Source organism: Limanda limanda, chromosome 3 (assembly GCF_963576545.1).
Source record: "Limanda limanda chromosome 3, fLimLim1.1, whole genome shotgun sequence".
Classification (NCBI taxonomy): Eukaryota; Metazoa; Chordata; class Actinopteri; order Pleuronectiformes; family Pleuronectidae; genus Limanda; species Limanda limanda.
This window is the reverse complement of record NC_083638.1, coordinates 30,014,425-30,039,368: the sequence shown is the minus strand read 5'-3', so window position 1 is coordinate 30,039,368 and position 24,944 is coordinate 30,014,425. Positions and strand designations below refer to the sequence as shown.

General features: G+C 43.4%; 1 protein-coding gene across 1 annotated transcript; it reads right to left on the bottom strand.

Annotated features, from left to right (window-relative positions):
• Window positions 1-348: 348 nt before the first annotated feature.
• Window positions 349-24,383, bottom strand: tshz3b (teashirt zinc finger homeobox 3b). The gene is made up of 2 exons (XM_061067670.1): window positions 24,368-24,383; window positions 349-3,995 (listed from the first exon to the last, which is right to left on the bottom strand). Exons 1-2 carry the CDS (start codon window positions 24,381-24,383, stop codon window positions 349-351), a joined length of 3,663 nt encoding a protein of 1,220 aa, XP_060923653.1.
• Window positions 24,384-24,944: the final 561 nt, after the last annotated feature.

Sequence of the window (24,944 nt, the reverse complement as noted above, 5' to 3'; positions counted from 1 at the left end):
AACCTTCATTTACGGTGTCTGCTTACTGACAACATCCCCCATCTGCACATTATGAAAACATGTACAAGTCCTACAAAGGAGATCACATCACACACTCAGATCATGAAATTGAGTGGGCCAAAGTGAGACTACCTCACTCTGAAACAGAGAAAGAAAAAACTGCTACAACGCAAAACTTAAAACCATGTACCAAAACTCAAAGCAGTAGTTGTATGGCATCTTTGTGCAGTTCCATCACATTAATAATCCTTTCTTTTCTTTGAAAGAAATGTCTATGAAAGGATAAAGAGACAGAGCAAGAAAACAGTGAGCCATTATGAAAGAGTGCAGAGTTGTCCCAAGCCAGTGCTACTGTTTCTCCAGCTCACACACATACATGAGATGGTCCTCTGGGGACTTCCCATGAGTCTTGCTCAGGTGAAGCTTGACCGCATGCTTACTCGCAAAAGTCCGTTTGCAGAGCTTGCACTGGTACACGGCCACACTGTCGTCATCGTCAGGGCAGGGTGAGGGGGGTTCAGTCGAGTGCAGGGAGGTGATTAAGGAAGAGGGAAGGGAGACGGGTAAGGACGAGGCTAAGGATGTAGGGAGAGAGGAGGGTAAAGGGTGGCTAGATGAGTGAAGATTAGAGAGCAGTTTTTCAGATAGTCCTTTGATGTGGCGTTGATGGTGTTGCTGTGATATCTGGCTGAGCAGCTGCTCCCCAGAAAGCTTGGCCAAGTCTCGCAGGCGGAAGCCCAGATGGGATTCCAAGTGGCTGACATAGGTGGATGGTGAGCGGATCTGGGAGGCGCAGTCACTGCAGAAGAAAACTGGGTGACCAGAATCCAAGTTTTTCAAGAACTTGGTGCCACCGGTTCTCCTTAGCTGGTACTTGACATTAGCCAACCAATGGGATATTGTAGTCATTGAGAGACCAGTGAAACGGGAGATATGCATTCTCTCCTGTGGGCTCAGGTCAGACATTATATACTTGCCATCACTTGTTTGTCTTAGACTGGCAGCAAACTGGGCTTGTAGGATGAGTAGGTGTTGGGGGTTCCAGTTTGACTGGCGGCCTTTACGTTTCTGGGCTGGTGAAACATCGTCTTCATCCTGTGTGACACCTTCAATGTCGGAGCGCTCAGACTGGCTGGTAGGTGTGGAGGACTTGGAAAGAGCCTGACTTTCTGTTAGGTTCCTCAGCATGTCAGAGATATCTGACAGTGCATTTTCTCTCAATGGGGAGGAGGACATGAAGGAAGCTACTGCAGCTGAGGCTTTGGTCATAGTGACAGTGGAGGGGGGAGGAAGTGAGGATGGAGTGGAAGCAGTGGAAGACAGAGCTGTCGAACCCAGAGAACCACTACTGTTGTTTTTATCAGCATTTTTGCCTTTGGTGAGATCAATGGGTTGGTCGTTGTTTAGATGTTGCTGGTAGAAGTAGCGGTCTAAGTGGTCATTACTGGATTTTTTGGTCTGTGCTGGTGGTGTGGAAGCTGCCACTGCTGCTTTGTCTGCCAGACTGTTGCTCATCTTGAACAACATGCTCATGGGGTCAAGGGACGGCAGGGCAGGCTTAGCAGCCTTCCCCAGGTGGGCGTTCATTACTGACTGCAGTGCACTGAGAGGGTTGATGAATGGCTGTTCAGGAGGTGGATGATCTGTAATGATAGCTGTACTGCCAATCAGGGAGGCAGGCAGGGGTGATGTCACAGACGCTGACTCCACACCATTTTCTACAGACTCTTTCATGGAAATATCTCCATTTGATATCCCATGATCTGCTCCATTTGCATTTCCTACTACTTTTTCCACTCCGCTATTATTCTCAGGGGTGTTACAGCCTTCTGCTCTATTTTCTTTAGGGGACGCTCCTCGGACTGAGTCTCCTACCTCACTGTTGCAAGGTGAGGGCGTGGTACGTCTTAGAGGAGAAACCCTTACAATGCTACTGGGCTCTCTCATTTTTTCTTCTACCTTGGCCACTTTCTCTGTCACTTTCTTGACCAGTTCTTCCATCGCGTGGAAGTTGTTTTTTGGCATTGGAGAGGTCTGGCGGCGGGGAGGAGAGAGGAGCGGCTGGCTCTTGCTAGTTGGGGAGAGAATGTCCCCTCCATGGAACATGTATTTAAGGGGGGAGGTCTTCACAGCATTGCCGAGAGACAGCTTCATTATGTTAGGAAGCTGATAGGCAGCATGGATACTGGGATACCCACCCCAACTTGGAGCACCATTCTGTGCTTTGTTGATGGCTGACGTCACTGTGTTTTCCAATGACTTCAGGATATCGAGACCCCCTTTTGGACTTTCCTCCAGATCCTCTTCAGTCAGATAAGAGTATTTTGAAGAAATATCAAACTTTTCCTCAGCGTCATCCTCAACTCCTGCTTTCTTCTCTTTGTTGAGAATGTTACCATTGTTGATAATGGACTCCTTAGTGCATTCCTCCTCCTTTTCCTCCTTTTTTATCTCCACAGCCATGGCAATTGGGGAGATGCTGGTTGGAGGAGGCACTGGAGCAGGTGGAGGAGAAAATGTTGTGGCAGCGAGGGGAACAGATTGGAACTTTTCTTCACCTGTTAAATTGGTTGGAGGGGCCGGGGTCGGTGACTCTATGATGGGTTTACCTTTCTTTATCGCAGAGTTGGTGACTTTAATAAAGTGTCCAGTCACCATCATGTGAGCAGTTAGCTCTTGTAGTGTGTCATGGGAGCTGCCACACTCCATGCACTTGAGGATCTGTGACTTCCTGGATTCAAACTGCCAGGCATAGCTGGCACCATTCTGGTGTCCATAGCGGTTGTTAGGTGTGATGTAAGGGTTGGTAACCCTCTGGAGTATTTCATTTGATTCATTGAGCGCGGCGGGCTTAGGTGTGGTCCCTCCGTTTGAGTCAGGTGAGCTTGGGATGTCTAGTTCAATAGGAGCTCTCTTCCGAGCCGTGGAGAGAATCTTAGCTGCCACTGGTGTAACAGGCTCTTTCAGAGGCACTTTCTGATAATGTTTTGTCTTGATCATGTGTACACTTAAGTCCTGAAGGGATTCAAAGGAGTGCCCGCAGTACATGCACTTCAGGACTTTTTGTGCATCCTCTTTCCCCTCCATCTCTAACAGGGAACGCTTTCTGGGTTTTGACCACCGTTTAGCACCCTCACCACCTGTCTCGTGGTTATCATCTCGGTAGTGGCCTGTCTCATTCATGTGCACTGTGAGCTCCACCAGTGTGTCATAGGCTCCACTGCAGTCCTTACAGCGGAATTTGCTTGCACCAGTGAATATAGAGCCATAGAGCTTGGAGCTCTGTCGGTAGAGCTGGACAGTGCTGAAGAGGTGAGGTTCTGTAGATACTGTAGATACAGCCACTGTGGGTTGGTGAACCATGCCCAGTCTGTTGTGGTGGTTCTGTGAGGCCTGTTGGAGGGTTTTTGCCATAGCTGTCTGGTGCCAGTCATAGCCTCCACTTCCACAACTACTGCTACTGCTGCTACTACTGCTGCTGCTGTGACTGCGTGGGGGTTTTTCTGCAGGGGGCTGGCTCAGGTTCAAATTCAGTGTGGACCAATAGGAGTTGGTCAGAAAGGAGGTGTAAATGGCCTTCATCTTTTCTAGGCTGTCAGCCACAGACCCTGTTGTGGCTAAAATGGCCTCATCTCCACTTACTTGGGCAGTGGCGTTGACAGCAGCCATTATGGCAGAGGAAGACAAAGACAGGGCATTTGAGGGGTCTTTAGATAGGAGGACATCATCCTCATTTCTAAGTGAGGAATTCTCAAAATCGGACATTCTGTCACTGGATTCGCTCACGTGAGACTCGCTGTCCAGCTCCTGACCAGAAAAGTCAGCAGCATTGGGGGAGTCATGGAAGCCAGTGGATCCTGGTCTGTCCTTGAGAAGGAAGTCCTTGTCTTGACAAAGGAACTTGGCAGCAGGTTCATCCCCTTCCTGAGCTGAGTCATCTCCATCCAGGTCCTCATCCAACAGGGCTGCTTCCTTCTCATCTTCAGGGACGTATGCTGTTCAAACAGAGAGAATAACAAACACAGAGAGAGATTTGTTAGAAATACACTGACAGCATATCTAACAGAGATTCTCAACTCTGTATTCCTGTTTCATCAGCAAGCAGGGAATTGATAGGAACTCGAGATACTGGTATTCACACTTCCTCCAGAGGAAAGAGAGCAATCATCCAGTGACATTCGTAGACAAAGTATTTCCTATCATAAACTGTTGAAGTAATTCTGTTCTAACTTCTCCCTTTTACACTGACATTGTTTTCAAATTGGAATCAAGTCGCCACCCCCTCCCATTCTTTCTAAACCCCCAGGTCTTTGTTCTGTATTGCAGAAAATCAGGGACAGCAAGAGAGATGGAGGATGGAAGGAGAAAAATGGAGGGAGGGAAAGGGGAAAATGTGTCTTCAAATAGAACTTGCCACCTTATTCTTCTCAAGGGGCAACAGCTTGAAATTAAAACTAAATTTGAAATTAATGAAGCACATTCTGGCGGTGGCATTCGTTTCTGAAGTAATAAATTACTTGTATCAACCTCGGAGACAGCGGTTCCTGTCTGTCAATTAATATGTCTTACGCTTCTTCTGCAGACTCTAATGCATTCCCTAACAGACACACTCGCCATTTAAATTAAGCACGCATTTTCACTCATTACACCGCTCAGCCCTCGCCTCCTCGTAAATAAAAATGAATGTATGTACGTTTGCCTGCGACAAATCTCTCCGCGCGAAACCCATTTGCTTCAATTACCAAAGATTAGAAAAAGTTAGAGTTATTATTTACAGTTTAGCTTCGGGGACTGGGCTTGAGGCTTTCAATTTATATTCAAATCCCTCACGTTTAAGAATAATACAATGGAAATCATACAGAGAAAAGACGTATCAAGATAAATCACAGTCCCGCCTCTTACATCCGCAAATGTTTTGCTTTGTTAATAAGTCGATCAAAAGGATAAAACAACATCTGATGAAAAATGCTGCATGCCTGCACTTTGAGATTAAAGCTGAATTCCTAAATAACATCTGAAGCACAAACAGGCACATGCATACACTAGACTTCCTGCTTGTTTTAGCAACTGCCCTGGCAGAGAAGATGAGCGTAGGTGTGAACATCAGCAGCCTTGTGCCTTGCATTCCTCTTTGTAACAGGTCATCACTCATCTAACCCGGTATGTAAACACAAAGTGAGTCGGTCAGTGGGATGGGTGTGGCACAGAAGCTCACAGTCAATCACGAGCTACCACTTCCAACGACACGCAAAGGTATAATCATGGAAAAAAAGTGAAATTGTTTTACATCTGTAATGACGATTAAGAGAGAAATTGCTTATAAAAACAGACAGAGGTGTGCATAAAGTAAAACAAAAAAAGCCTACAGTTAGGTGAAAAAAGGGCTTGAAAACCCAAAGAAATTCAGGCTACAAACACACTTCAGCTTTTGCCAATCTGCTACTGAGCAGTGCAAGTTGTGTGAGGTGTGTGTGTGTGTTTTTGTGTATGGACTTGTACTCCATCAGCAGCAAAACAGAAAAAAGTCCCTGTCATTGTCAAGCCACTGGTTGCCATCGGCAATGATACGACACTGCCGTGGGATAAACAGATGCACAGAGACACAGATATCCCAGAGCCCATCACACATCACCCATCACATGCACACACACACACATGCTTGCACGCGCACAAACACACAAACATGCGCACACACACACACACACTGGTTGTACTGTAACTGCTGTAGTATAACAAGTCTTTGCCTTCAGGCAATCTCAGGAGCTTCTCTGTAGAACATGCAGTCTGCTCCAGCATTCAGTCTGACAAAAAGCATCCATTTGAAACACGTTATCTTGTCTTAAATGTTATGTGCAATTGAAAAAATGCAGGGTCACCTGATCCCTATCCCTGCTGCTTGAGTTGCTGTTGTTTCCTTTATTTTAATGAAGTACAACTACCTTTTAAAACCTTGATGATCCACACACGCACACACACACACCAAATCTCCTCTCTCTACCTGTCCCTCTCTCTCCCCCTCTCTCTGTGTCTCCGAGACACTTCCACCCGCCCTTACATACGTGCAGCCAAGCAGACCCACATGTACATGCCATCTGTTCTGAATCAGCCAAAACGACAGCTGTTTAAGAGAACAATGCTCTGGCTGAGGAAACAGCCGAACGCAGCAGCGCGGTGCTCTCATCAAGGCCAAACATCAATGTGAAATCTCCTTTAAAAGACAACACGCACACACTCCACTTCAAATTAACGGCTTTTGTGTAATAAGAACACGGCGTGTAATTGTGTGTGAGTATGTGCATGTGTGTCAATTTGTACCTGCGGGTGTGTGATATGCACTGTCTGTATAGAGGATAGGGGAGTAAGACCAGTATGTTCTGAATAGGGATTTGGTGCAGAGGCCACCTACAATGTGCATGAAGCACACGGCTGATTTCTGGACTTGTTTGAGGTAGAGGATGTTACAATATGGAAACATTTTGACATTTAATAGGTGAGGTGCAATAAAATGATACAGTGTCTGTATCAGTTTCACATAAACATCTACGCCACCATAATGTCTTTGGCTTGTGTGAGTGCATTTTAACCCTGAAGTTCAAAATGCATTCTATAAAATTTTTGATACAAGTTACAATGATACTAGATTTGATTATCTATCTTTTTTAGTGAGATTGCATTCATACTGCTGTGAAGTGTATTCTAAGGAGCAGCCCGTTATAGCTAAACTGCTTGTGTTTATTTTTTGCTAAAACCGATACGTATGTATTCTAACAAATCAAAATTTCAGAATTTATCTTGGAGTATAATTCACTTGGAATCAGTGATAAACACCTACGTGACTTACTTCCTTGCTGATTCAAGACTGCTTCTATTATTTGTCCCAGTCTCAATATTATAAATTCATTACTTGGCACAAAGTAGGTTTTCATTGCGTTGGGGTGAGGTTGGCTCCACACATTATAAACTACTGTATTTATTGTTGCAATTAATGTAGACAAATAAAACCAAAGCTATAGTGTAAATCAAACAGAAGAAAGAGACAAACCACATTTATTATGCGAAAGAAGGAGAGGCTGAGGGGAGAGGAGGAGGAAGGTGTTGGATGGAATTCAAGACTGGTGCCACACACACACACACACACACACACACACACACACACACACACACACACACACACCCATGTAGAGATGATCCACCAAGGCCACTGGCCTAGGTCCAAGCTGCAAGGTTCACAACACTGTGACTGAGGCGACTAATATAAATATGCAGAAACACATCTGCACACATACACACACACACACACACAAAACTACTGGAAGTCAGGCCTAAACACACCAGATATGCAGGTGCTCTTCTAATAAGGGGGGGGAGTGAGGTATAGAGCTCGAGCTGAATTGTCAGCAGGGTGGAGCGGAAGGTTTGATCTCATATTCAGGAGAATGGGCCAGGAAGAGATCAGCCATTTTTTGCAAACCAAGGCGTGCTACCAAGCACCACAGTTGTTTCTGGGAGAGGTGGAAGGGCTTCCAAAAGACAAATATGCTATTTGCTTATTACTGGAAGTCAAGGGAAACGTTGGATTTACAGTCAAATGGAAAAAGGGTAGACAGAATATGAACTGTGATTCTGTACTATGTCTCTGTGTCCCTGTCAGCTCATAAAGTGAGGGAATGCTTATGCCCTCTGCAGATGTTATGTTAGGAAACAGTTTATCCTGCTTATATAACCACTTAACAGCCCTATCATGCACACAGGAACGCCAACCCCCATTGTTTACATGGCTGCTTTGACCACATATTTTCAGTGTATGTGTGTGTGTGTGTGTGTGTATGTGTGTGTGTGTGAGAGACATATACACCATTTTCCACATAAGTCTAATAAAGGACTATTTTGATGAGACACAGCTGACAACAAGTCTGCTGGCCAAAGACGAGAGCGTCATCCAAACTGTCTCATACTCACCCTGTGTGAGTGTGCTTATACAAATTTGTGTGCAATACGCATCCACCCCCCCCCCCGCCACCCACCCACCAGCAATTTTTCACTTAATGAGATCCTATAATCTCCACTTTCACCTCCCACCCTCCCTCATTTCCATCCCTGCCCAATCACCAGTGCGGCCAACGTTAATGAAGTTAATTGAATCTCAGATCGATAATGCTTAATTATTGTGATTTGACATGCACAGACAAATTGGTGGGATGGCTTCTGTGTGTGTGTGTGTGTGTGTGTGTGAGCGGTTAAAGTGGCACGTGTGTCTGCAGCGAGTGCCGTAGGACTGTTGAGGCACGCCATTGATCCCAGGAGGTGTTCGATCGACCCAGACGCCTGACGAATTGAGCTGTTCCTTCAAGTGCGTACATGAATTACCAGACTTGTAACGTATTTACACTATTACTGGAATATGACACACTAATTGCTTCTCCACTGGCACACGATATGTTCACGCAAAAACATAACCACAGGAAACCACAATGTGTCCGTGGTAATCAAGGGTAACATTACAGTTCCTCTACTTTAGTGGGTCTGTATGTTGTCCTGAATCTTGTATCTTTAAAACATGCTTTACAGTGGAAATTTACACAGGAGATATTTCTCTTGTTTTTGTTTATGCACTTAAATGTTGGGTTTGATCATATTTTGTTTTAATCTTGCATGATTTATGTCTTTTAAATGTTGTGTGTTTTTGTTTTGTTTGATGCACCCCTGCACAATGTATAATGTATTTAAAAAAAAATGTCCAGGTCTGTGTCTGTATGTACTCGACCTGTATCTGCATTATTTTTATGTGGAAGTAGCTGCGTGCTGATAAGTGGTAATGAACAGCATGATAGTCTGAAATATGCAAAATGCCTTTCAAAGAGGCTGAGATAATATTAGCATATACAGCACATAGTGGCAGTGGTGTTAGCGAGAGAGAGAGAGGGAGGATGAGAGAGGAGAGATTAGATGTGGAGTGGCAACAGTTAGTGTGTCTGTCTGTGGCTGCAGCAACATCGCAAGACACTGGAATACTGCAATTATTCAGAAACACAGATCCCGCTGTCGCACGCTTGTGGGTGCGTGAATGTAAGTGTTTGTGTGTACGTGCCCGTGTGTACCTGCCCGTGTGTGTGCGGTGAACAGTGTTAGCCTGGCTAATCATCTCCCTGTGCCACTCAAGCTGCGGAGGTGCTGACAGTATATTTACATGCTGCTGTTACAGTGCCAATACAAGAGTGTATGCCGCGGCTGAAGAGCTACTGACACACTCGCTGATGCATGTATGTGTGTGAGTGTGTGTGTGTGTGTGTGTGTGTGAGTGCAGTGTTCGCGTTGTATTTATACATGTGCAGTATTTATTTAGAAGAAAGTGATTCTTCTATTTTTGTACAAATCAAACGCAGAACTGTCTCAAATTAGTTTGTAAGACAAAGTAAACTTCACACCTACACACTGACTTTTTAAAGGTGGAGACGTGTGTGTGTATGAGTGTGTTCTGTTTGGGGGGTGTCATGAAAAAGCAGGAACATTCAGTTATTAAAATAAAGAAATGGTAACAAAAAAGTGTTAGAATTGCGTTTTGTGAGACAACTAATTATCAAGTCATATTCAACCTATGTCTGAGACTGGAGCCCAAAAAACAAACATGCACAAACACACACACACACACACACACACACACACACACACACACACACACACACACACACACACACACACGCGCACACACGCACACACACACGCACACAAACACAGGATTGTGTTTCTATCGCTTCAGAGAATATTACATTGACATTCATAGAGACTTAACCATAACCTGCTTAAAACTAACCTTAAACTAAATCTTTACTCTAAATTTAAATGATCTACTTCAGGGGGATGGTTTTTTTTCACAAATGGAAGTCAAGTTCCCACAATGTGACTGTGTAAACAGATTTATGTCCCCACAACATGACTCATACAAGCACACATTCACACAGCCCCTGGGACGAGGCTGCCCTGTGGAAGTTATCTGGATAACAAAGTTGCAAGTCATTGTTACTTAGGTGTGTATGTGTCCAAATATATATGCATGTTTTTTTAAAGGCTGACACACATAGAGCTGGCACCATTTAATTTGAAAATAAGCATTGCAGTTGTGGCTACACGTCAATGTCATCGTCAAATAATTTATAGACTCTAAAATGATGTAAATCATGAGGAAGACTAAAAGAAGTAGAGCTATGGAAAAAGAGAAAGGCTGGCACAGATGACGTAGTAGTTGATCTTTTCACTTAAACTGAACATTAGACCTTCACTAACATGTGACACGCCGTGTTCCTTAATATCACATTTAACATTGACTCCCAAAGTGGCCTCCTGCTTGTTAAAGTATCTGAGTCTCCAATAGTGCACACATCCACTTATCTTACTGTTCATTTCATTCATTTATTAATTAAGATTTAATCTCTATTAAGCTTGCATCACACTCTGACTTGGAAAAGGGTTTCTAGCAATATGCATAATGTATGCATAATAATGCATAGGTGCTGACCTAGTCATTACTTTAGCTTTCATAATGCATTATCTGCCATAATTTATTCAAACTAGTCACCCTTAACAGGAAACATCTATTTTCTTTATCACGTAAAGGTTTTAACCCAAGTAATGTTTTGTTTTCAGTTTCATCTTTTATTTCATAATCCTCAACACAAGGTCTTAAATTTGATGGTTATCTTCTTCAATATCATTTCACTTATTCCTTCAAAGCTCTTCTTCATAATTAACTATAGCCTTACAGTGAGAGAGGTCAAGTACTTCTGATGAAAAGTGTGTGTGTGTGTGTGTGTGTGTCTGCACCCGTGTAGAAAGGGTGTACATTCATCGTCCACCATCTCCTATTGGCTTCTTCTCTCTAAACCTCATCTACCCCCCCCACTCTGTGTTGTTTCTCTCGCCTACCTGCCTCTTTATATTTCTCCTTCTCCTTCAGCCTCCATCACCTCTAGTCTTCCTCACACATGCAGTTTTGCTCTGTCTTTCACTAATAAGTGCTTTTATTTTGTTTCCTCTACGTAACGTTATAGTTTACTCTGATATTTGTCACAGGCCTTTATAAGTCTAAAGAGAAGAGGTCTGACTTGCCAGTATAGGGCAACGGCACACATACAAGTAGGCACTCACTGATTCACTGCAGACACGCAGGAGCGCAAGAAAACACAATATAACACAATAGAGAAATTAAGGTAATACATTCAGGACATGCACAGACATTGCAAAAGAAACTGCATCTATACAGCAGTAATGTCAGTGCTTTTGCCAAAATGGAGAGTATGCTTGTCTGTGTCCTCTATTTCCGTACACAGGCACGCATACACACTGTCAGAAAGACACACAGTCACACAGTCTTTGCAGTGCAGTCTGGTTAGTAGCTGGGTATCTATTACCTGCCCGTCTGCTCTGATCTCTTTGGACAGCTCTGATCAAAAGATGTCATCCGACCTACTCGACTGGGCTCGCTAGGGAAGTTAGCAATGGAGAACATTTGTGTGTGTCTGTGTTTTGGAGTAAATCACACAGTGGTCTGGGTGTAAATAAAATGACAGGATCACTTTAAGGTCCTGTCATGTTGGCAGGAGGCGATTATGATAACGCCTGCTCTGTTCAAACACAAACGGACACACTTAAATTCACTGGCCGGAGCATAATATACATGCTATAGCTCTTTTTCTGTCTCTTCCTGCCTGCCTGAGTGGCTCTCCTTTATTTCCGTTTCTTTTTTCCTCCAATCTCTTATGCAGTAATGCCTTTTTCTGTTTGTTTTTTTCCCCGTTATATCGTCTCCATGGGCCTGAGGTGCATCTGCTGAGAACAGGCTGAACGCAAATGTCACTCAAAGACAGATTCACATCTTTAAATCTATAAAAAACAAGGGTGCGTCTGCATGTGAGTCGACTCATCGTCCACACACATGCAGACGCACTCACTCTCTGGCTAAAAACATCCTGCATCTTAAAGTCAAATGCATATCATCATCCATGAAGGAATAAAGAGAATTTCCCAAAAATGGATTTGTAAAAACAAATCAAACACAGATGTAAAAGAGCTGTGGCGAAGCTCCATCTAAGCAGTAAAAGGTGTGAAATGTGAGGGGTTTTAAGAGGGAACAAAAAAAAAACAGCTGGCAATAAAGCTGGAAAACAGCACTGCTCCAAGGCAATTTAGACTGCAAAACACAAACCATTAAGTTTGTGCATTATCTTTTAATTTAATCTTGAATGATTTATAATCCATCACGCAAGGCTTCAACCATATCCAATTATTCTCTGCTGCTTGATTGACAACAAAGGTGATTTATTAAGCTAATAAAAACTGATGTGCTCTCCACTTGCTCTGAAAATAACCAGCCGGACCGAGAGCTTAAGGACACACACACACGCACACACACACGCACACACACACACACACACAAGCTTAAACATCCTTCCTAAGAGGTATATGATACTTTCTGTACGCATACATGTTTATTTATATCAGTATGTGTTTTTGAGCACTAGGTTCAAGTGGGTGTGGGAACCCCTCAAACAATCATACAAGAATCTGCTCACTTGAAAGAGAAATCAGACTCCGTCCGTCCCTGCCTCTCTCGTGCTGTTGGAAATCAAAATGTCAGGCATAGTGACGAGCGATGGTTTTCCCTTATGCAAGGCCGAGTGATTATATTAGGCTTTAATTCCTCCATCCACAGCATATATGTCATCTTAGTCTCTGCTTTATCGGCTAATGTTATGCTCAATCACTTGATATTAATGGAAAAACTGAGAGCTAGGGGGCCCCGTAATGGCGGCTGGTGCATGTGTGTGTCTTTGTTGATGAGCGGCAGGGTGGGGTTGGGTTGGGTGCGCTGGGACGGAGAGGGTTAATGGTCTAGAGTTCAAATGCATATCAATGTCGGAGAGTGCCATCAAGAAATATTAGCATGTTTACAGCGCCAAGCCATGTATGAGGCTCATTTAATGAGGCTTAGAGTCACACATGCTTTAATGTGGCCGCGGACGCTCACCACAAGGCCTTGTTTTCACTGGCTTTTCACATTTCTTTACAAGGATTGAGGTATCATTGTCATTTATGCTGACATGTTTGAAAATGTGGAATTTATGAAGCTGGGTTTTAGGGCGACTGTCCGAATTACAGCTGTAATTCTATATTTATTAGAAACAAATGTCCTCAGGAGCGGGAGAGGATGAGAATAATCCTCTGAAGTGAAGACGGTTTGCTTCTGCCTGAGTATGAAGATCAACAGTGTTAAGATAAAGTTAAGGTTAGACGTGCACGGACTTCTACGGAGCGTCACAGCTACTTTTCTTCAATAACTTATTTTCCAGGATTTCAGAATAAAGCTGGTCAATATGTCAAACTGTACGATGACAGCACAGAGTACCACTGCAGAGGATGATGCCATGGATACGGAGAACACACGAGGTCTCCACACTATAGATCTTCATCTCTGTGTCATTCACTTACATCGGTTGTTGAGTTGAGTCATTAATGTCCCCGCAGTTACTTTCCAAATACCGTACATCACCTGTAACTTTAGTACTATTTATTCTTACTGCACTGTCTGTTCTTGTGTCTTTGGCAGCAAACACTGGTGTTTTCCATGCCAATAAATGGAAATTGAATTGATGGGAGAAACAGAGCTGCATACTAACATTAAACAACTTGAGTGACAATTAAGTTGCCACCATTCCAATGTGTGTTTCCTTTCCATGACTAGTTGCACCCCTGGAAAACACATTTTCCTTAGGGCTACATTTCAAAACCTGTGTATATATTAAAAAAAAAAAACCTGTCCTACAGTTTTCTGTCTCTCTGTGAGTTTTAGTACAATATTGATACTGTAGCTTGAGGACCTCCTGCATGTCACCCTCCATCAAAGGTTTGAGGATTTTTTTGCTAATCATTTTTACCTTTCAACCTGAGAACGCTATATAGTTATTTTTCCTTGGCCTTGATATTTAATAACTGTGTTGTTAGCATGATAGTCTGACTCTAGGCACGGTACATAATGGATCAAAGCTCAGCACCTTTCCTCTTGGCCATGGGTTGCACCATGTGTCTGAGTGGAGTTTAACTTTCAAAGAACTGAATTTGTGTGTTTGTGACAGTATGTAGTATGCATTTGTAGCAGGGCAGTAAATACACACAGCTATGAATTATGTCAGGAAGGAGACGCCATGAAATTAGGCCTGAAGACCAGCGAAAAAGATTAGAAAGGTCTCTTTAATATCAATGTGTGTGTGTGTGTGTGTGTGTGTGTGTGTGTGTGTGTGTGTGTGTGTGTGTGTGTGTGTGTGTGTGTGTGTGTGTGTGTGTGTGTGTGTGTAAGAGTGTGGTCGGCATTAACATGCATCTTGGGTACAGGTGTGAATGCACCCAAAGTGCATTTGCTTTTGAGATACCATCACTCAGGCCGAATTTGGAAGTGGCCGTTGATGCCTGTAGCTACTTTCTGCTGGTATTGTGAATATGATTGTGCATTAATTACTGAACTGACTATTTTTTAAGCAAGGTACATTTTTTTTTGCAGATAGAGCGGGGAAATGAGATCTGATCACAGGTGTTCATTTAAGACACCTGTGGAGACACGTTTTAATGGCAGGTGCGAATTGATACACTAAGAGCCACATCTGAACAGGACCTGTGTGTGTGCGCGTGTATGTGTGGGCGTGTGTCTGTGTGTGTGCGTGTGTGTGTTCACCTGTAAAACCACCTCAGCATATAAGACATGTAACCCAGGCTACAGGTAGAACAAGATGGCAAACAGGGCCTAGCCTTACTTCACAACCTCTGAGTGCTGTTATGGCAACCAAACCTTAAGGGATCACATACACATGCACACACACACACTTACATGATACACACAGTAACTCTGGTGCTGCAGACACATAACTGTGATTTGTGACAGCTGTGTGCAGGACGTCATGTGACAGCTGCACACATGCACCCCCCCCCCCAAGCACCCCCACCACCCCCCCAACCCCAATGTAAAACAGACCGTTTGCCATGTCTGCCATGCCTTGACACCGGCCACAATTGATTAGTGTGATTTACAACATAGCTCCCACACGCACAGACACATGGTACACACACATGCAGACACTCCATATCGGTAAGATGTGTGTTTGAACATGGTTAATCGTGTGTGTGTGTGTGTTTGTGTGTTTTGGTTTGGTCTGCGGAATCAACAAACACTGTGTCTTGCCGTATTTCTCTTGTAACAGAGCCTGTGGTGTTAATTAAAGTATCTCAACTATAAGGGTAAAGGAGCTTTTTGATCACAGAATAAAAACCACACCACAAAAAACTGTGTCTGCACCTGATAACCCTCGGCACTGGGAATAGAATCGTTTTTTTTAAATGCACAAGCACCAAAATGAGACAATTTGGGCTTTTGGATTAGCTCAAATTGAAGGGACGTGGATAAATTACGTAATTAGCATTGCACAGTGTTTTACCATCTGATGTTACAGATGTTGATGATTAAGACCTTTGCTTCAAAGCTGAACTTAACTTTGGGGGAAGAAAAAAGAAACATGTGTTGACACAGCCTCTGTCTTTCAATAAGTGCTCGGCTATTTTTAATTTAATGCTCTGTGCACCAGCAAACAAAACTCTGCAACAGTCAGGGCTGGATATTTACATCCTCATTGAAGTTAAATCCTGGAGATAACTTCAATAACATTCCTAATAGATTCTATTAGATTTTTGTGGTATAGTGGATATCTCATTTCACTTTCATTCCACAGTGATGCAGCCTCCGTCCCATGATGGAGTGGATCTATCCGTCTTAATCTCTGAAATTCTTGACTGAGAGATGTAATGGTTGCTTTGGCTTAAACCGTGTGGCGATGATTCATGCAGCATGGCCAAGTGAAATGAAGCCCATATGACATAAGGGAATTATTTAACACAAATTGCTGGGAATGTTTTGAAATTCATGAGCGATTAGAGTCCAAAAAATGATCAACAATTAATTGATTTCCCAGAAATCCCCCTCCCCTACATTTCACTCAAGTCGGACTAAATGGAGGACATGAATGAAAATGAATCCTATTTTCAGGCCTTCAGAAATGAGTGTTCCAGAGTAGATTTCTCTTGAACAGTAGCAGTGGAGTCATGTTTAATACCCTGGCAGCTGGAGCCTTAAGCTACAGCCCAGCTTATAATGGTCAATGAATCAATAGCTACATGTTAACCAATCAAGTGTCTATTGACTAGGTTATAAGTGCTAATGAAAGACAAACACACGCACACACACACACACGATGGTTCACTCATGATCCTGTGATGCCAATGGGCCTTTAAATAGCCTGTGTTCTTTCATTTAGTTCAATCAGAACAGAGGCTTTCATTTCGGTGACATTCTCTGTTTTCTCTCTCTGCACACATGTGTATCTGTATGTGTGTGTGAGAGAGAAAAAGAGAGTTCTATAGAGAGAGAGAGAGAGAGAGAGAGACAGAGAGACAGAGCCTGAATATAACCCGGGGCAAGGCTTGAGGCGAAATAAATCCTGGAGGAGTGCCAGAAAAGGTAGAAAGCAAAATGTTAAATGCTGACTGATGCTCTGTCTGCTGCTTCCATCTCTGCTCTCTCTATCTCTTCCTCTCTCCCTCTGTCTACCCCTTTGTCTTTATCTCCAATTCAAAAGATGTGAGAATATCCTCACTCTTTATACGCTAAATAAAAGGTTTTTGGTTTGGTCATTCCGATACATCAATGACTTTTTTACTTCAAACCTTAAAAAAACACACATTTTTTGTCTTTATCAACAACTACAAATAAAAAGGTCTTCTCAAACTTACTTGTACAGCGATGGAAATCAATGATAGCAACAAAAAAAGAACATAAAGAAGAAAAAGGAATAAATTAAAAAAGAAAATCAAGTTATTTGCCAGTAGATAAGACACAGTAAAGATGAGAGACAGCCTACTGGTATTTCTCATCTTACATTTTGAAGATAATAATGGCAGTGTGGTGATTTCCAGACTTCCATGACAGCTCTGCTCCGGCCTCTCTCTGGCTGGACCACAGTTCGTTTCTTGGGCCACTCATCAGATGATTCTTTTAATTTTTTAGGGGTTTATTTCTTTCACGCTAATGCAACAGGTAACAATAACCAACAGAACACTACTGTCAAATAAATTGAACGGTTCATGCTGATAATTAAATAGAAACCAGTGAGCCTCAAGCAACATTAAGGCCACAAAACAACCTTGAAGACCAACAAGTCCTCCAATGTAAACGACCACATAGGTCGACTGCTGCTACCATCAATACAACTCATAGGAGTGTACCAGTGGCTGCAGCATGTTTTCACTGTTTTCCTTTTTTTAAATGTGCTTTTGTTGCCTAAACCGAACCACAGATGTGAGTCTTTACAAAGCGTGATGTGACAGTTGTGAGCTTTGTGTGCCCACCATCCGCCACAATCACTTCCTGGTCCCTCCATTGCTGTTAATACATGTAGCGCTTCATTAATGCTGTGTCCTGCACAGGGTAGAGGTACGAATGGAGCCAGTGTGTTAGAAAGTGACTGACGAAGCGTCTGCATCAGGAGACATTCATGACCTTAACCGTTACAGTAACAATTTGGGTAAAGCACAACTGCAGTTTTCCTCTGTTACTTTTCAACAAGTAATTCGCGAAATGATCAGAGGGAGGTGAACTGTTGTAAATTATTATAAATCTTATAAATCTTTAAATAGAGTGGATCTTCTCTTGGAGTTTGACCACTTCAGACATGCTCAATTCAGCCGGTATGTGTAATATGAGATCATCTGGTTGCGTCTTCCTGTTTGTCTCTTTCTGTCTGTTTCGCCGTGTGCGTGCATTTCTCTCTCCCATACTGTTGTTATGTCTCACAGCCTGGCTGGTGGTGTTTACAGAACATTTGGTTCCATCGGTGCGCTCGCTCTGTATAAACTCCGGATAATAAATGGTGGTGAGAAAATGAGGGGAGTCAAAACAAGCAGGGACCCGGCATGGGAGATCAAAGATGTGACACAGAGGAGAAGGCTGGAGATCCTATCTAATACTTCAGCACTGATGTAAATGCACATATGAAAGCTAAGCTGAGCGTGCAAGCAAAATGTACACATGAACACACACACACACACACACTGTCATATGTTTCTTTGGAAATAAGATTTTCAGGTTTGTTAAATATCTCTAAAAGTATTAATCAGTCCAAACCTAGCTAAAGAACGCATGTTTTCGATCACTTGTGTTTTGAGCAGAGTTATACATTATTCCTGTGCATAACAAAAAAGCATTTTATAATCTGTACTCATGGTGCTTTTAAGTGGAACTGACAGCTGCAAAGGATACTCCCAATGGGGAGTCACGCAGTAATGCCAGAATAACTAACTTCATCCCACACACACCATTTTTTTTGTTCGCAAAAATACACTGTGGCAGACTTCTGATGTTTGTAGGTTAAATGTTTTGAATTTTCTTCCTAATAGAAAACCAAAGTAAAAGCCGAACTTCAAGGTTCCGTTTCCAGAAAAAGCTAAATCAAACTCACCTGTGGATTTTCACAATCCACTAGAAATCTATTCTCAACATAAAAAGTCTGAATAAGTGTGTCTCTCAAGAAAAGGGGATTCAAAGCTTTTATGAAACAACACAATGCTTACTTTAATTAAAAATTTAAATAAGAACATTTCCTCCTCGCAGTCGGCAGCTTGACAGACACAGGCCCGTCACACTGCGGAGCTACTGTCCCATGATGACAACAAGTGAGACAGGATAGCAGGTAGATGGTTTTTAGCACGATAGTTGAGGCATCCTGACACCTTAATGGGTTCTCTGTCTAAATCAGACATCAAGCTTCTGTCTCGTCATGCTCGCCTCTCGTTCCTTCTTCCTTTTGTCTCCCTAGCGGTACAATTCACCAAAAAGAAGAAAAAAAAACGTAAAATGCCAAAAAATAAGCTATCTCTGAAACATTGACAGAGCAGGGGCTTATCACTCAGTCTGGTCTATAGCTGCATAAGTGCGACTGGAGGTGACGGATGAATCCACACCGGTTTGAAGAGCTATTTCCTTCTATCTGCCTTTTCTTTTTTTCTCTTTTTAAATCCTTTCACTCCTTTTCCCCGCAGATCTCCTCCTAATTAATTAAAGCGGTGGCACGGACTAACAGGATCGTTGTTTTATCAGCCCTCACTCATTCCACTCCTCTGTGAAATGGAGGGGGGGGTCAAAAGTTACTACAAAAAGGCAGTGACAGAAGCAAGAGCCCTCTTTTTCTCACCTTTTCTATTTTACCTCCTCCCCCTCTCTTCCTGGGCAAACCCAGGGCGAAGTACCGGCAAGGGTCATATCTTTTTAATTATCTTTCCCTGCTTTGATTAATTATTCGGCGTGACAACGCCGCGTTCATAATGCTTTTCACCTGCCGCCGCTGACTGACGGCCCCTCTGTCGAACTCAAAAGCAAACAGCTGCTGCCATGATCGCCTAGCAACCGGCCGGTGATGGATGAGTACGAGAGATGGATGGCCACAATAAATCACCACATCTGCCTTGGCGCAGTAGAAAGCAGGGAAGAGTGAGAGAGATGGAAGAGAGCGAAGGAGGGAAGGGAAGAGAAGGGGGGGGCAAACCATGTTATTTAAAATGGTTACAAAAGCGTGAAAGAGTTTTGAGAGCAAAACATAGTTTGGTGTTGTTCACTCCGCTTTTTTTTACTACCCATCTTTACTTCTACGTATCCTCTTGTTTTATGGATTCATTTCAGCTCAACTGCTCAAAAGGAACATCGGATAATCAATGAGGTGTTCGATTGTCTCGCTTTGACACAACCGTTCCATATCAAACGGTGCAGATGATCCAGACTGTGGCATTAAATCACTTTGGACCACCACTGAAAACAAGAGAACCTGTATAACTGAAAACTTTAACGTTACACTTCACTGCAGACTGATCTGTGATCCGGTGATACCATATCTGTGATGGTGACCTAGACTGTGATTGCACGAAAGCATTGTAGAATTAAAAAAACATAAAGAAACACATGCTACGGGGTTTGAACGCACCTCCTGCAGGAAGTATACAATTATCAAAATAGAACAAATGGTATTTTACATTATTATACTATTATATTTGTGTGCACAGATTGATTTAAATATTGAAACACGGATATACTTGCCACTGTAAGTGTGTCTGCTATGTCACTGTCTCATGTGCGCTGGCAGACAAACCCTTGTTATGTATTGTGGCTGCTCGGTGAGAGGATGCCAAGGCTGCAGATCTTATAGCCAATAACACATTTGTGCAAATGTCCAAACATAATCCAGCAACTGGAGTATTTTGGCCACGATCAGAAATGAGCACAGCAACGATTCTTTCATTGCCTACTTCAGACCTAATCATTAAAGGAATGCATGAAAGTCACCAGGAGCAGCACTGGGCCGTGAGGCCGGGAGGTGATTGTGACGTGTAGTCTGAACTGTTTGTTCCATGACACTGTTTGACCCAAATAGAATATACTAAAAAAGACGCTGATATGAAATGATCATTAGGCAGTTTCGGCCTCCAAATAACTGCATCAGTCACAGAACGCTGTGTGTAACTTATTTCATGACATTCATGTGTGTGGAAAGCAAGCACGGCGTCATGCAGCTCAGGCAGGGGACGACTCTGAAGAAAGGCTGTGAAACTTCTCTGACATAACTGTGCACTTCCATTGGAATGAATGGGGCAGCGGTTTGGAACATGGTCCAGTTTTAGGTGGCTTTGCTTAATGAGCACAGTTTATAAATCAGAATTCACAAATAACGTGTGCATATGGACGTAAATCGCCTGAGGTGAGAACAGATACCCATCATCACTAGCGACCTTTGACCTTTTGTGTTTTTATTTGTTTGCACAGTTTTGGTCACTTCCTGTCCTCCCTCACGCTTCTGCTCCTTCCCTTCCTTTCTTGAGACCCTGACTGTCCCCTCTTCCTCCCACCGCCCCCATTTACCTGCCACGTCCCCATAGACCCACACACACACACACACACACACACACACACACACAAGCACGAAGCTGAGGCTCAGGTTACAGCTCTGTAGTGATCCAGTCTAAATAATATAGCAGTGATGAATGGCAGGGCCAGATTCATATCCATCAACGGGCTCTTTTTTTAAGGGGCATCCATCTTCTATAAGGCCTCCCTTTGAATCAGGGAAAAGTGAAGTGAGAGAGAGACTGCACTGCCCAAACCCTTGGGAAACCCTTGTGTGCGGTTGCGACTGGTTGTGCACGTCCTCGAATGTGTGTGTTTGTGCGCATTAGATAAGACATTGTGACTGATACACGCCTGCAAGCAAGCCCCTGAACACACAGAAGCATGGGTGAGAGACATACAGAGATTGTTATTGACACACAAACACAAGTACATGCCTGCATATGCAGCGAGGAGATTAATGGAGGTGTGATTTACAATCTATAGTAATCTATCATGTGAAATGTGAGTAATTGTGTGTAAAATACTATTTAAAGTTGCTGTATAAATATCACATTCACATGCTGTTTTCCTCCCGATCACCCACAGGGGATATGGAAAGTGGCCCGAGCCAAAACATTAGTGAAACTAGTCCAGCCGATTCCTTCTTCAACCCCCCCCACCCCCTTTTCTTCTCACACACTCACTCATTCAGCACCAGTAATCCCCCCTCTCTCTGTTTCTCCCTCTCCTCCTCACTCTTCATCCCTCAATTCCTCCCTCCTTCCCCGGAGGACCTCAGAGGCAGAAGGAAGGAACTCGCCTAAACGCTGAAATACACATGTGCTCTCGTATACACACAGAAATGTGTACACACACACACACAACGCTCTGCACGCACACATGTGAGGGCCTGGCAAAGCCCAGTTTGATAAATGACACACGTCATTGTGTCAGGAGCGAAGGGTGGGTCTGTGATGTATGGTGGGGACAATGAGAGGGGGAAATCGACTGTTTGGCAGTGAGACGGTGCTCGTCTACTCGCTGCTCTCCTCCTCTGGTTTCTGGAAACACGCACAAACCCCCCCCCCCCCCCCCCCCCCAGCATGCACCAAACACACAGCACATGCATCCGCGTAACTACTTTAAATACACCACATCAATGCACAGTCTAATACGTGAGTGCACACAGACATGCGCTCAAACCTGCATCAGAGAGCCGGTCTGGCTGAGCGTGTTCGGAGCAAAGAAAAGGTTGCCCTGCTTTTCTTTTTTCAGTTACTCCTTTTTTCTTTTCTTGTGCTCTCTCTTTCTTCTTATGCCTTTTTTCTCACTTTATTTTCTTTCAAAGCCTTCACTTTCCCCGGACTGAGTTACAGAGAGGAAGAGTTCATCGAGGAAAAAGAAAAAGAGAGAGAGAAGCAACTGCTGGTTGTGGGTAGGCGAGCGGCGAGAGGGGCGCAACGATATTAATCACAGTCCCGTTTGGCAACAGAGATGCTAGTATTACAAATAAAACAGCCAAACCTAGACAAATAGCCTTAACATGGGGCTGTAACCTGAGCAGCCCCCAGCACCACCCTTAAACTTCTCATAAAGTGGAGAAACAGAGAAAGGCTTCTGCTTTGTATTTCTTCTTTCTTCTCCCGATCTTCCTTACCGACTATCTTTCTCCTGCCTCTTTTCTTTCTTTGTCGTTAGCAGGCGAGTTGGCTGACATCTGCAGAGTGCATTTAAAGAGAAAAAAATGTGTCAGAGGAGTGTGATGCACTCTTTTGCACGCATGCACACACACACACACACACACACACACGCTCACGCACGCAGGCGGCCCCCCTTGCTCGGTTTCATTAGCTCACTGGCAGGGTGGCACTTCTCAAGCTCATTACTGAGGAAGGATTTATGGTGCGGCAGCCAGTGGCGGAGAAAAGGCATCTGTCAATAATTGCAGGGAGCAGCAACTCCCATCTCCACCAGCTTTGAAATCTCATTAGGTATGCAGTTATCAGGCATAAAGATCAAAAACATTACTCAGCTCCGACAGAAACCGACCAAGAAACATTAATTAGCAACAGGCCCTCGCAGTATAAAATAAAACAGCCTTCTTCCCGGCTCCTCGCATCTCTCTCACTTTTCTCGCTCTGTTCAACATGGTCGACCCTCTCTCTCTCTCTCTCTCTCTCTCTCTCTCCTCTCACCTGCCTTTCCTCTTAAACCTCCTTCAAACCACGCACAAAATAGACACACACTCCGAGGTGAGTTGGCCACTCAATACGCACCTCCACTTCCACACCCTTGTCCATTCCCTTGATTGACTCACACACCTTCAGACAGACATAGACACAGCTGTGGTGTTGTGGAGGGTAACGATACTCTGCAGCCTTTGAAACAGATAAGACTGTGATGGAAGAATAGGACGGCCTTTGGGTAGTGACTGAGTGGTGACCATTCTGCCCACTGGGTTCGTGTGTGTGTGTGTGTGTGTGTGAGGAGAAAAGAGGAAGACGCTGTCAGTTTGAGAAGGATGTCAGTTCAGGCTGGCCCTGATTACCAGGGCCCGGGACGGGTCCTCACTGCCCCCCCCCCCCTGCCTTTCATCAAAGCCACGGTCTCTCTCTCTCTCTCTCTCCCTCTCTCTCTCACACACACAAGCACGAACATGCACATAAACTCACACACAAACAAGACTGATGGCTGCCAGTCTTGTCTAGAGCCAAAGCCTCCGTGGGAAAGGGATGCAAATGGCCCTGATAGTGTGAGCATGCACACAAACACACACTCATACACACACTTTGCAGACATAAAGGCAACCCCCACTGAGGGTAAGAAGAAACCCAGACCTGGAGCCAAGCCCAGATGACACTCAAAAGACACAAACACACACAAACACACACACAGACACACACACACACACACACACCTTGTCTTGACACTGTCTCATCCTCCTACTGGGCTTCCAGTTCCCTACACTTCATGAGCCCCTTTATTACACACACAAACACACACACACAAAGATTAGCCCTGTCTCCTGAACATGAAAGTACCACAGTTGTACATGCTAAAAAAGAGATTGAAAGAATGAAAAACCTTTCCTAATGATCAAAACCATAATTCGGTCTCTTTATTTGATGACATGTATATGACTTAATTTACGTTTTTGTGTTCTCTTCTTGCTTTCAAACAGATCTGTAATATAACTTGCTGTGGAATTGTAGGAGTAAATACACATACACCTGCCTTGCGTCAGTATATGTAGTGTGTGTGTGTGTGTGTGTGTGTAAAATCAAACCCAATCCCTGTTTAAGCATTTTTCTCAACATGGGCTCATCAGCCAATCAGACCACTGATCAAATAGCCACTGGCTGGGTTTGGACCAATAACCTTTGATTGCTATTATTATAGGCACACCTGACGTCTTTTCCATGGTTTCACTTTTTATATGAAATGGAATGAAGCACGAACCATGAATCTTATTCAGACACAAAACAGTAACATAATCCACATTTTGATTCCCATCCGATATTTTACGCATTTTCATTATAACTATCAAATGTTTTGCACGCTGAGAAATTGGGGCGCCCTCCTTCAACTGGGGCAAAAATACATATTGGTATTTTATCATCTTTATTACATATATTTAAAGTTTTTTCAATTTGATTTTTTTAATCTTTTATTCTTCTTTTTATTTCCTGAGTTAACTCTTATTCTACGTATTAATATTTATTGCATATTGGCCCTTTTTTTAGCACATTCTCATAAGTGTGTGACCCTGCATTTCCGTGCATATATTTTATGATTGTGACAAATAAAAACTTTTCAATCACACACTTGCTTTGCGTAGTGTCAGCTATATTGACTGCAGTCAGAATACGTATCTTTCACAGCTATTTTACGAAATGTGATTTGTTACACATAGGAGGCCATTATTAACAATAATATAATAAATATATTAAACCTTTATTGTCTCCTTTCCGTAACACACATG